This window comes from Eucyclogobius newberryi, unplaced genomic scaffold (genome assembly GCF_026437365.1).
Source record: "Eucyclogobius newberryi isolate DKJ021-1_F unplaced genomic scaffold, fEucNew1.0.hap1 SCAF_4, whole genome shotgun sequence".
Taxonomy (NCBI): Eukaryota; Metazoa; Chordata; class Actinopteri; order Gobiiformes; family Gobiidae; genus Eucyclogobius; species Eucyclogobius newberryi.
In genome coordinates this window covers 21,735,687-21,749,785 of record NW_027316056.1, presented here as the reverse complement: position 1 = coordinate 21,749,785, position 14,099 = coordinate 21,735,687, and the positions used below count along the sequence as shown (strand labels likewise).

The 14,099-nt window shown below is 41.0% G+C and overlaps 1 protein-coding gene across 1 annotated transcript; it reads left to right on the top strand.

Moving 5' to 3' along the window:
- The first annotated feature begins 4,002 nt into the window (after positions 1 to 4,002).
- Positions 4,003 to 13,447, top strand: LOC140377769 (voltage-dependent calcium channel gamma-1 subunit-like). The gene is made up of 4 exons (XM_072463321.1): positions 4,003 to 4,450; positions 8,648 to 8,722; positions 11,929 to 12,072; positions 12,934 to 13,447. The coding sequence occupies exons 1-4, from the start codon at positions 4,213 to 4,215 to the stop codon at positions 13,164 to 13,166; spliced, it is 690 nt and encodes a 229-aa protein (XP_072319422.1). The 5' UTR covers positions 4,003 to 4,212; the 3' UTR covers positions 13,167 to 13,447.
- The last annotated feature ends 652 nt before the right edge of the window (positions 13,448 to 14,099 follow it).

Genomic DNA, 14,099 nt, shown 5'->3' with positions numbered 1-14,099 from the left:
TTTGCTCACACCATTAGTCCCCGGGATTGGCTCGTCTCAATGGAGACAGACTAACTCCCATGAGTGTGGTTATTTATATCTGTAAGAAAGGTCAAAGGTCAATAGGACTGATGAGAGGTCAGAGGTTATTGTCCTGGAGAGGCCAATATGTGGATGCTGCTATTTTAGGCCAAAGTTTGGACACTTAATAAAGATCCACAAAATCGTTATAGACAATCAGCTTTGTCACGGACCAATGCATCTGGGACTCCACTTTGGGAATCAAAATGCCATCCCAAAGTCACAATATAAATGTCAGTAACAAAACTTCCTTTAGCCATTCTTGAAACATTTGGATTGAGGTGAGGTGTGTGGACCAGGAGCACCTCCTCCTAAATTGTAATGAACTTTAATCCAATGCAATCTGAATTTCATGCTGTAAAAGTTATTTTGGCCTAGCAGCAGAGTTGTTCAAGTGTCTGCTTGTGCTTGCATATATCTATACACTTACATCTAAGTACACTTAACCATGCTTTCGTTTTCATTACAGAATTATTTCTCATGTTGCACTGAGCACTTTGTGACTTTCACTTGTCCTGAGCTCACCCAAGGGGAAGTGGGTCAGCACTTGAAGACACTGAAGTGTGCCCGGGCTTAAAGCTTTAAAAAGATGCATGAAAACAGAGAAGCTCCACAGTATTTTATTGGAGAGGGCTTGTCACACCTGTTGGGGTTTACTTTGAATTGTAAGCACTTTTTCAAGGGGTTCTTTCATTCATTGCATTTTACAATACATGTTTAGGAAAGTAGTTATTGTAAGTAGAGTAAGAATACATTTATATTACAAACAATAAAGATATTGAAACAGATAGTTTTACATGTAAATTATACAGTTTACTGTTGCAATATATTTTTTCAAGCTAAAGGTATAAAATAAATTAAACAGATATATTTCTGTGAATTCTCTAGCATCTTGTTTTTGGCAACTCTGAAGAACCAAATGTCTGTAATTTCTCAAATTGTAAAATTCACTTAAAGTGTATACATGTATATATTCATGTTTTTTCTATTTTTTATGTTTTTTTGTGGAATACTGCCTGTGGTAGATAGTTATCAAAGTTTTATACAAGTCAAGAATGAAGTAGAATATGAAGAAAATAATTGTTTAAACATTAGTTGAACAAAATAAAGGTGTAATTAGGTATTATTATTTATCAAATCATAACTATGTCAATTCATATTGATTTTAACCCTTGTTTATAATATGGTTGCTAGGTAACAGTTGTGGAATTACCTCTACCTCTCACATCTGCAGCTCATGTCTAACCAGGAAGTAACATTATAAACTTCACCAAAATGGTCAAACTGGGAAATAAATAAGCAACATTTATTTTTAGTAAAATCTTATAAAAAAGGCATATAACTTAAGCAAGTACGTTTTAGTGAAATGTGTTGACAAACATGTCAAATGTCATTTAAATATACGTTGTCTTGCAAAAGTGTTCATACCCCTGGAACGTTTGCTCATTTTGTTAGGACGGTGGTCGAGTGGTTGGGGCGGCGGGCACATGTCGGGCACATGCCGGGCTCTGCGTGTTGTGGGTTCGGGTCCCAGCTCTGACTGTTTGGTGCATGTCCTGACTTCTCTCTCATCCCCATTTCACTCTCAGCTGTGTAATGAAGTCTACGGGCCAAAAAATACTTTGAAAAAATTAAAATTATAAAAAGTAAATAGAAAAAGTATGGCACAATGACAAACCCATCAAGACATGACCGTTCACCAAAACGTACAGGCCGAACAAGGACAGCACTGAGCAGAGCTGCAGCCAAGAGGCACCCTCTACACTGCAGACTTCAGACATGACACGGACAGCTGTGTCCTGCAGAAGTTCGCTGACGACTCTGCCATCATCGGACTCATCACGGTCGACGATGATGCGGAGTACAGGGGACTGGCGCAGGACTTTGTGGACTGGTGTCAGCGGAACCACCTCCTCATCAACGCGGGGAAGACCAAGGAGATGGTGGTGGATTTCCGCAGACACCACCCCACTGCCCCCTCACCAGTGAACATCCAGGGACGGGACATTGAGAGAGTGGACTCATACAAGTACCTGGGTGTTCATCTGAACCACAAACTGGACTGGACTCATAACACAGACACACTGTACAGGAAGAGCCAGAGTCGGCTCTACCTCCTGAGGAGACTCAGGTCTTTTGGAGTGACAGGGCCACTCCTGAAGACCTTCTACGACTCTGTGGTGGCATCGGCCCTCCTGTACGGTGTGGCCTGCTGGAGCAGCAGCATCACAGAGAGGGAGAGGAAGAGGCTGGACAAAGTCATCAAGATGTCCAGCTCCGTCCTGGGCTGTGCTCTGGACTCGGTGCAGGAGGTGGGGGACAGAAGGGTCCTGGCTAGATTCACATCTATGCTGGACCATGAGTGTCGCCCCCTGCAGGACACTCTGTCCACTCTGGAGAGCAGCTTCAGTGAGAGACTGATCCACCCTCGCTGTGTGAAGGAAAGGTTCCGTAGGTCTTTCCTTCCTGCTGCTGTCAGACTCTACAACAAACACTGCTAGCCCTGAACATGTGCAATACTGATTTAACCATGTGCAATACCGTCATATTCATGTGCAATTACTGTCGTACTCACAAGCTATTTAGACCATATTCATGTGCATACAACTGATGTAAATAAGAGTGTTTTATTTTGTTTACTTACTTACTATTAGTATTATTTAGTCTCATGCTAGCTATTTCTACTTTACTTTATTTTATTTTATTATCATTATTTTATTGTTATCTTATTTTTATTTTTATCTTTATCTTTTTATTTTATTTATCTATTTTATTTTCTTCTCCCTCCATTCCCTATTAAGATAGGAGAGGAGTTTTTGTTAATAAGAGTTTTATGTTTTGTTCTATTAAGAGTGTGTTTTCGAAACTTACTATAATCTGTCCTTTCCTCCTGTTCTATTGCGTTGTAACAACGAAATTTCCCCTTGTGTAGACATTAAAGGATTATCTTATCTTATCTTATGTTTAGAGGTGCAGAGATCCACAGCTCAGGTGGACAATCTGTCCACAGGACAACTATTAGTTGTGCACTACACAAATCTGTCCTTTATGGAAGAGTGACAAGAGGAAGCCATTGTTGAAAAACAGCCATAAGAAGTCCTGTTTACAGTTGGACAGAAGCATGTGGGGGAAACAGCTCTTGTGTGACGAGACCAAAACTGAACTTTTTGGCCTAAAAGCAAAATACTGTGTTTGGTGGAAAACTAACATGGCACATGACCCTGATCACACCATCCTCACTGTCAAACATGAAGGTGAAGCTTCATGCTGTGGGGCGGCTTTTCTTCAGCAGAGACAGAGAAGCTGCTCAGAGTTAATGGGAAGATGGATGAAGCCAAGTATAGAGCAGTCTAGGAAGAAAACCTGCGTGTGCAAAAGACTTGAGACAGGGTTCACATTCAAATAGAACAATGACCGTAAACATAAAGCCAGAGATATAATGGAATGGTTTTAAACAAAACATATTCATGTGTTAGAATAGATAGAATTGTAAAAGGTGGTACAAATACTTTCTCAAGCCACTGCTTGTTTTACATTGTTTATACATACGGATTGGTCTCTTTCTTGACATTGTGGCTATCTTTGGACAATACATGTACTGTATTAATAACATGACATTGTTGTTTGGGAGCCACATGCACTTTATACATGTCTAATCTACCCTGGGATCACTGGATTATGTTATCCAAACCCCAGCCACTACGGAAGTCTACTTGGGCCAAAATTGTTTCTGATGTGACACTGTTTATATGAGTGCACTTATGGCACATTACAGGCTCCCGCCCGATGTAACTGGATCAGTGCTGGGCCTGGCCAGCTTGACTCATGACTTACATTTATAGCACCCCTTTTAAAATCACCTAGCAGAACTTGAACACGCCCATTTCCCACCATGACAGTTGGTTTGGTCATCAACTTTCCTGATCTAAGTCAACAGCTGTACTTCTAAACCAGCACCCTGTGTGAGTGAGGACTTAAAAGTAGGACACAGCAGTGTGGCTTCTTTCCTCTGAACTACAGGCACACATTCAACGCTGAGGACACTCACCACAGAAGACTGTTTTTGTTAAACCTGCTTCAGCTGCTGAGGACACATTCACAGGGAATCCATATTTTATTTCTCACAGAAAATTGAGTTGAGGATTCAAAACCATGCACAAGCGCACTAAGATCAGGATCGCCATCTTCATCCTGATGGTGGGCATGGCGTGCATGTTCACGGCGGTGGTGACGGACTACTGGGCTGTGCTCAGTCCCAGAGTGGAGGCGGCCAACACCACTTGTGAGGCGGCCCACTTTGGCCTCTGGAGACTCTGTAAGAAGCATGTGTACATTAGCCAGGATATCTTCCAGGAGGGGAAGGCCTGTGGACCCATCAGCCTGCCTGGGGGTAAGATACTTCCTACAGCTGCTGAAACACTATTTAAAACCAGACAACATGGTGCTTGAGTTTTAGATTTTAACTTCTGCTTTATAAACTGCGGTGGCTTTGCTATTTATGGTTAAAGATGACAAAATAGGACAAATCTCTTGGTTATTGTGATGATGTTGCTGCAAAAATGTGATCATCATCATTCTAATATTAGCACAAAGGCAGACTAGGCTTATGTTACATACATGTCTGCCAGGTATTTTCATTTACACGATGCCCTGCTTATCACTGTCTGTTTTGGGCTACGAACTCAAACACTGTCAGACAGACAATGTGTTATTCCAATGAACATTTTTATATGCAAGAATTGTTATTGTTTGTTGTAAATTTCTCTTCCAATTGCATTTGCATGAACTGTGTCTTCAAAGGCCCAAAACCTAAACATCACTAAACATAACAAAAGATAAAGACATTGGTATTAAAAATTGCTTTACATGTCGACATTGGTATTAAAAATGGCTTTACATGTCGGCTGCTCTGTAAACACACCATGGACATTGTGGGTTTGTCTGGGCTGGTCAGGGGCTGGTTCTTACAAGTGAACTGGTGCTTATGTGAGGTCATTGTGACTCAGTATCTGTCTGTACGTGTTTGTCCTGCATAATTGGATACACAAACAATAACTCACACAATAATGAAAATGTTCACCTAAGATTCAGTCTTAAATCTTAATGCAATGATTGCTACAGCCTCTGAGAAGCTAAAAGTACTCTCTGACAGCAGATTGGCTTCACTGGTGAAAGGGTAAAGAATCTTATCAGAGGATGCTTATCGGTCTATCTAAGGCTCAGATTCATACCGCACAACATGAGAATACAAACCTGACATGAGCATGTAAGCACAGAGAAATTAAATGCTGAGAAGTGTTTCATCCAGACACTTGAACATGAGAGGCCTGATCTGCAAAGAACCTGATGGTCATGTCGTCAACTGTCAAGCAACATTGTCGACGGAGGTGGCCTGAAAGGATTTTAGAGTGTTGCTAAGAGTAAATAAGGTGCTTCCACTTGTCTGAAGGAGAGAATGGCTCCATAGATGCTGTTAGACTATGGGGAATCCGGCCTGTCGACAGCTGTTCCCAGGGCAGCTGGGCTAGTAACTCTAACTCTAACTCATTTGTCTGGGTGTGGCAGACATGTGCCGAGTATGCAGAATTGGCCCCAGCCCACGTCGGCATGAAGAGAACGCAGCCAAATGTAGTGTGAGATAAGTTCTGATCACGAAGCTTTCCTTGGGCTTTATTTGGCTGTGGTGGGACTGAACCGACTGATGGTTATTGTGGTCCGACAGTTCATCACAGAGGTTTAAGAGCTTTAAAAAGTATGTCATAGTGTTCTTGTTTTAAACGGTCTTAGATGCTTGAAGTGAAAATCCACTTAGGTTCCTCAGTGTCCTTGGACAATTCCTTTATTTGGAGACACCCGTTAATGTTTATTCAAACCACAGGCCCGCCAACTTGTGTCAACCTTCAATATAAAGCAGGTCCTAAACACAAGGAGAATCCGGACCAAGTGGAAAATATGATACGCTGAGACGTAGTATCTGAAAGCATTGTGCTACTCATAATGCAGGCACACATTTGTGGCCAATAGAATCCTGCTAAGACACAAGACACACTCGCGTCACAATATACCAATATGGGAAACTTCCAATTTTATTACCAGTGAGCTGAAAGCAGTTGCTTTAGTTATAAATACAAGTGGTGTAAATACTCAGCTGTCTTAGAGTCAAATGTTGAAGTCCGGTGTAGTTTTGAGTGACAGAGCCGTGTGCAAACATCAGACATACTTCTGGGGCTCTCTGTTCACGCAAACTTTTCCCCCAGAGGCGCTTACTAAATTACAACTCCCACAAACAACACTGACTCCTCCAATTATTCCATATAAGTATTCCATGGCACAACATGCAGTGCACAGAGCAGAAAGCTGGGACCAGAAGCCTAATGTGCACCAGGCCAGAGGCCATAGTTCCCTGTTTTACAGAGCACAGGCTGTACAGCTATAGTCTTAGCTTCAGGGGTCACAACTGTCATGCCCACAACTGTTGTCAAGCTAACAGTTATTCTATAGCTATAATATCACTTAATACTGGCCATAAAATTAGGAGACAAAATAGACTGTGGTGCAGTGGCATTGCAAGGGTGTCTTGGGGCCCCATTCGAAACATCACAAGGGTCTTTCCAGACAAACTCCACCCACCTTTATCTTTGAACTTTTTAAAAATTATAAGCCGTGAATAAATATTAGTATAATGCCACAGTTATTGCAGTTGCTGAACCCACAACTAAGAACAGAATGTCAAAGAAATTGGGCTCACTGATGCCATTTATCTGCTGTGGTCAAAGTGTATAGCTACAGTCTATAGAAAGACCTGTCAATTCTTTTTAATTACTGTAATGAACCTGTTGTGGTAACCCAAGGACTGCGATCAGGGGGCCCCTGGTGATCAAGGGGTCCCAAGCAATTGCCTGTTTTGCCTGTTGAGTAGCTACTCCTCTGCTGTGGTGGAGACCATTTCAAATAGACAAGTCTTAACCTGTCGCGTCATCTAAATCTATGTACAGTGATAAACATTATTTTGATGAAAAGTGCTATAACTTAACATTCAATCAACTAAAACAGAATAACAGGAGGAGACTGTGAAGACCGACCTGGTGTTAACCCACACAGGAGTGTAAATCCAGAGCAGAAACATAGCAGTAGAAAGAGGAAAAAGTGGGTGAGGTGGAATAAGGTGAATACAGAAGTAGCTTTCACTGCCGACTAGCAAATATTTAATAATGTATTCAAATGTGAAGAGACTTTGAGCTTCTGTATGTGTTATAAATCTAAAGTAGTGAAGAAAACTATTATATTTATTTTGGAAATCCTTCATATTGGCAGCCACACACACAAGACAGCTCTTGTAAAACACAGTAGACACATGTAGAAGCACAGCGTGGGTCACTGAGCTCTAAGTGAGACACGAAAATGTGCATAAACTCACATTCCCACATGAACGCCCGTCTGTGAGGCTGTGGAGATGCAGGAGACTGTGAGATGTCCAGATCATGCGCCGGTGAAGGACCGAGCGTGTTACATTCTTCATGTGAGCAGCAACTTTACAGGACTCTCAAGGACTGTTTGTGGTCAGATGTTAAACAAAGGTCAAAGCAACAAAGAAAAACTAATATAGTAACGACATATTCACACTTTAACGCAATAACATCCATTAGATAGGCTGAGCTCACATTCTTGAATTTGATGTTGTCTCTATTTGTAACTCTATGGGAGATTTGCTTTATTATTTTTGAAAGGAAATATCCTAACGTTGTTGAATTTGCTAATCATTTGTTTGGGATCGGCTTCACTCTCATGCAATATTAATCTCATGGTTTAAAGTCCTTTCGGGGTTGAAAGATGGCACCAAATCCACTGTGGAAAATCAGGTGAACAGGCCCAGTTATTACAAACATACTAACCATAAACCAGGTCAAAACATCTTCAATCTGCCAATAAATTCTACCATAGAATTCTGTCTTCAACTCAGTTTTATACTATAAGGAATAAATAAGTAGAAAACAGAAAAATGGTTGGTAAGAATGACACACTAGAGAACTTTACAAACCTTTATGTCTTGGAACAATTCATAGGAAACAATTACTGTCAACATTTCTGATGACATAGTCTTTCACATCCTCAGGCCTTTTCACACCTCGACTGACTGAAGTTTACAGCAGTTTGACTGTGGCAGTGACACAGCAGAACTATGGACTGCAGCGTCCTGGCAACAACTTGAGGGCTTTTTTCCCATTCAAAAGATATTCCTTCCCCATTCAAATAACATAATATTTTGATTTTAATTACACTATTGCTATGACAACGTCAAATCCTTCACATCAGGAAGGACCCCTTATGCCTGAAATAGAAGGCCTCTATTTGTTTGAAATAGTTATTCTCTGTGGCAGCGTTTCTCAAACCCGTGGATTGACATAAATATCATCTGGAGTGCATCTCAAGTCGCTCTCAGTCACACAAGTGCACTTTTATGTAGTGCTTCAAATTCAAAGTGCTACAGCCTTGTCGTTGGAGAGCAAAGGGCTAATGGCTCCTTTGTAAACGAATGAAAACAATGAACTTTTAAGTAGTAATAAATCCATCTCTTTGTGTTTTCCAGAGGAGAACTGCACGTACTTCGGACACTTCACTCCGGGAAAGGATGCAGAGATATTCGAGTACAAAACACAGAAAGGTATGCACTGATATAAACGCAGGATTTGTGGACATGTTTGTGTAGTTTTGACGTTGATCAAGCCATAAAGCCAGGCAGGAGCCTATAATATGAAGTGACGTTTAGTGGAAAAGATCAAGGTATTTTAAAGGGTATGAAAACTGACTGTGGACATAAATTTGACTTTGCCCCACAACATATTTTGGCAGATGCATTTTGATCTCTAGCCAATAAAATATGAAACTATGAATTGTGGTTATAAAATTTTGCATACATTTAATTACTGCATTTTACTGTAATTTTACATGCAGTCCAAAACAGGGAAATACACATTTAATTATTCAAGAACAACAACCCTGTGTATTATCTTAAAAAATGAACGTCATCGACTGATTTGTTTTTACAGTGTGTCCTATCTAAGTATTGTTATTGCGGCTTTGTGTCTCAAAGAGGTCGCCCATAGTTGGCTGATCGACATCCTGTCCTGGAACCAAGAAAAAAGAATAAAAGAATAAATTAAACACGCATATCCCTACACACGTCTCGCAGCTCATTGTGCGGGGTCAAAGTTCACATTCCTATATTCTCTTCATTATTTAAAGCACACACTATAAGGCAGCATTACATTATCCTGTTTAACACCCCCATCGCTTCCATCCTCCAGTCTGTGACCCTGTTCAGTCTCAGCGTGTTGTTTGAACCCTACATACGTGTGGAAGAGTGTCACATACGATCACACCTCCACAGCCTCACTTCTTAATACCAGCATTCATTGGGCCCCTCCCCCTGTTTCTCAGAGTAACCGAGTAAATGAAAAGCCTACTGGAGGTGCGCTGTCGGCCAGAGCTGACGCTTCCAGCTATGATTCACGCTTGCTCCATTTGCCTGTGTTATAATGGTGAATATGGTTGAATAAGCAGGCTGTATGTTTACTCTTGTGCACGTGCAAGAGGACAACCAAGATGGCATACTTTTAGCTTTAAGGTCACTCCACTAAACTTGAAGTAGTGTCTGTACTTTCACGCCACTACATTTTTTAACTTGGCTGAAGTAAAAAGTACTTTCTTTGTGGTTTGAGCAAACAATAATAATTACATTCTATTCAGTCAAATTAAGACGTGGTAGAGAATCTGCCTGGAGATCAGTAGCACATGTGTGATTGCTACCGCTGCCACATAGATTCGATGACTATTTGCCGAATGCCTCCCTCTCTCCCATTTCATGCTAAATCTAAAGAAAAAAAGAGTTGCTCCTGATGACCAAAGATCAGCGAACATTTATCAAAATCACCAGTTATTAATTAGTGTGATTATTAGTGTGAAATGCTTTTACTTTTTACTTTTCAGCTGGTACTTCAAAACGTTTACTGAAGTAGATTTGTTGTGCTAATTTGAATCAGAAAAAGTTTATTTCCATTGCCAATGAACAGACTTCACAAACATAAGAACTTACTTTGGTGATTCAGTGCAACATAAAACAATGAACAATGATAAAACAACCAATAAAATAAAAAAGGGCATGTATCTGTTCTTAAGTAACAAAATCTATTATGTGTAGTACTAGAACCAGGAAGTACGATCACATTAGTCCTGTTCTCAGGTCTCTGCACTGGCTCCTGTGGCTCAGAGAATAGACTTTAAAGCAGCTCTGCTTGTGTACAAGTCTCTCCATGGCCTAGCACAAAAGTACATCTTGGACATGTTAGTGCCATATGAACCATCTCGGACTCTGAGGACCTCATGGACCGGCCTCCTGCTGGTGCCAGAGTCAGGACTAAACATGGACCGGCCTCCTGCTGGTGCCAGAGTCAGGACTAAACATGGACCAGCCTCCTGCTGGTGCCAGAGTCAGGACTAAACATGGACCAGCCTCCTGCTGGTGCCCAGAGCCCAGGACTAAACATGGACCGGCCTCCTGCTGGTGCCAGAGTCAGGACTAAACATGGACCGGCCTCCTGCTGGTGCCAGAGTCAGGACTAAACATGGACCGGCCTCCTGCTGGTGCCAGAGTCAGGACTAAACATGGACCGGCCTCCTGCTGGTGCCAGAGTCAGGACTAAACATGGGGAATCTGCGTTTCAGTTTTTTGCAGCTAAAATCTGGAACAGTCTTCCTGAAGATGTGAGACAGGCTTCTACTCTGACAATGTTCAAATCTAAGCTAAAGTTTTGTTTAGCTGTGCATATGACTGAAAGGATTTTCTTTGCACTCTTTTGTTTTTTGCAGTACATAAAAGAGGCCAATACTGTCTCTGCGATTTTATCTTTTATTTTTTCCTGTTGTGTGAAGCACTTTGAATTGCCTTGTGTTCTACAAATAAACGTGCCTTGCCTTTCTCCTTCCACCACTGAGGGTGTTAATAATCCAGCAGTACTCATTATTTCCAAAAATATAAAAGTCATTATTGAATGAATAAGCCAGGACACCAAAGTGCATTTTACAAAATAAATTACCGAGAACATAATTACAAAAGAATGATGATGTAACTCTAGCTGGAACGATTTATTTATGGTGTGTCCGTGTCATTGAAGTGGACAGTTTCATATAAACGTTGTAGGTGCTCTCTACATTGCAGTATCTCTGTACACAAGCTCTCCCTGTTTCTCCTCCAGCACCAGTTCACAGCTCTCTCTCTCTCACTCTCCAATTCAGCTGTAATACTTTTATGGAACTGGCACCACAGGCTCCAAAAGTATGAACCGTGTCACGTTTCCAGACTCGATCCCAAATATACGGTTGACTGAATTTTGATAGGTTGCAATTTAACACTGAACTAAAGCTTTTAGTTACCATTTAACTTTCCAATTTAGAACAAGGCCGTCCAAATACGGCCCCTAAACACATTTTTCTGCCCTCAGACTTCTTGGTGTATCGGCCCACATTATCCCAAGAAGTAGTTTTACAGCAAGTTTAAACTCCTTTACTATTATGACCTTCATTTTAACATTTTAGCAGGCGACAGACTTGATCTCGAGGTTCTGAGACTGAACTTTAAAACCAGTCTATGTCCATCCGGTACGTGTATATCTCAATATGCCGCTCTCAATGCGAAAAAGTCTGGACACCCCTGGTTTAGAAGACAGAGAGATAAAAGATAAAAGCCCCCGAGGTTCAATACGATTCTTCTGCATAACTTTATCATTCCAAGATATAGTGCTTTGGTGTAGACTGGCACATTCTTTCTGTGTGCGTCTCTAAAATATGAATTCCTGCTTTTGTTCCCCCCAGAGTACAACATCTCGGCTGCTGCCATTTCCATCTTCAGTCTGGGCTTCATGATCTTGGGCTCTCTGGCTCTGCTCTGCTCGTGCACCGGAGCAAAAAAGCGGGACTACCTCCTCAAACCTGCCGGCATGTTCTTTGCATTCGCGGGTAAGAGGACGGTGATCGTGTGCACAACTGATATGTCGTTGCACTTGTACATGGCGGCTATATTTATCTATCAATTTCCAAACAAACTAATTTAATCTAATCATCTACACGGCATAAATGAGTATAAGCCTTGGACAGGCGGTTGTATACCAACTCATTTTCATCCACTGTCCTGCAGCAGCACAAAACAACAACAACAATAACAATAAAAATACACACATACTACATTTATCAACCAATAGACGCTGAAGAAACGGTGGGTGAAGTGTCTTGCTTAAGGACACAACAAGACACAATAATAGGCAGAGAAGAGGTGGGTAGAGTAAAACAATTTTGTCAAGTAAGAGTAAGATTTCTTTAAAGTTGTAATAATGATGTAGAAGGAAAAAATAGCGACCCAAATAATGACTCAAGTAAAAGTATAAAAGTACAGTATCTGGAGAAGCAACTACTTGAGTATTGAGTAAGAGTTTGGAGATGACACTGATTTAAAATATGACAATGTGTTCATACAAATGGACAAACAAAAAGGTAAATATTGCACAGATTGTTGCATTTCCAAATCATATCTGAAGGTGTGACAAATGTTCGCATCATTTAACATTGTCAACATAAAGGTTTTGTCGCTAAAGAATTTGCCCTCTCACAGTGGGAAAAATAACCAGCACTTTTATTCAAATAAGAGCATTATTACTTCAAACAATATATTACTCAAGTAGAGGTAAAAGTATAGGGACAGAAAACTACCATTTTTGGATGGCATCAGCAAAAGTTACTTCAGTGCATGTAACCGAGTACTACCCACCTCTGCGTACATGCTGCAGGTGATCACACGTCTCCATGTGTTGCGTTTCTCCCCAGGGCTCTGTGCGTTCATCTCGCTGGAGGTGATGCGACAGTCGGTCAAGCGCATGATCGAGAGCGAGGAGACCATTTGGATGGAGTACCACTACGGCTGGTCCTTCGCCTGCGCCTGCTCGGGCTTCGTCCTCCTCTTCCTCACCGGCTTCGCCCTCCTCATCCTCTCCATGCCCCAAATGCCCCGCAATCCGTGGGAGACCTGCATGGATGCGGAGCCCGATCAGGCGGAGTAAAGCAGAAGCTGCGGGTTACAAATAGATGTGAATCCCTTTGAAACGCCCAGTCAAAAATATCTGGGATGCAGGGGCTAAATTTAACCAGTGGTCTTTACCATCGAAGGACAAATGCATTTTTATTATCATTTTTGTTGACATATTTTATAACGTGTACAATTATTCGGTCAGCTACTCTGTTAGAGACTGCAATAATTGAGGAGTACTGTATAATATATCATCCTGTACATATTTTTTTGTATGCTTTAATTATAACTTTGAAGTGTGAAGTAAAATCATAAGCCCGAGCAGCCGAACACTGATCTGCTGTGGTTGGTTCAGTACAAGCAGCTGAACTTCCCAATACGGTTAATTTGAGTCCTTTAATGCCCCAGTGTAAACAGCTTATAAATGACATTTTCTGTTCAACAACCACTAAAGACATTTTTACCTCCCACCGAGCAGACAAAATGGTCTTCCAACATGAAAAGAAGCTTGGTTGCATTTTGTTGTAAGCCCAGATGTTTTCCAAATGCTGAATTCATCACAATTTGAGGATAGAACACATTTTGTCTTGTGTTTAAATGATTGACGTGCTGTATGCCCCATGCTTTGATCAACATAACACAAATTGTTTATTTAATCTCTGAAGAAAGAGCCAGGTTATAAATCTTGTAACCTCATTCTGAAATACAATGTACTGTACTGACACACTAGACCTTCAGGTTGTTGTATATGTTGTATACACAAAACTAGGGATGACACACTATCACATTTTGTGTTACAAACATTGACAATTTTACAATTATTTATGATTGTTGGTGCTGTGATCAAACAATGACATTTTTAATTTTTGCTTTTCTTCACGTTTTACGGCATCACCATTCCTCAGTCACGTAAACAGCCGGATAAAAAAAGTTTTTGAAGTTTAGATTGAATTGAAATTACCCATTG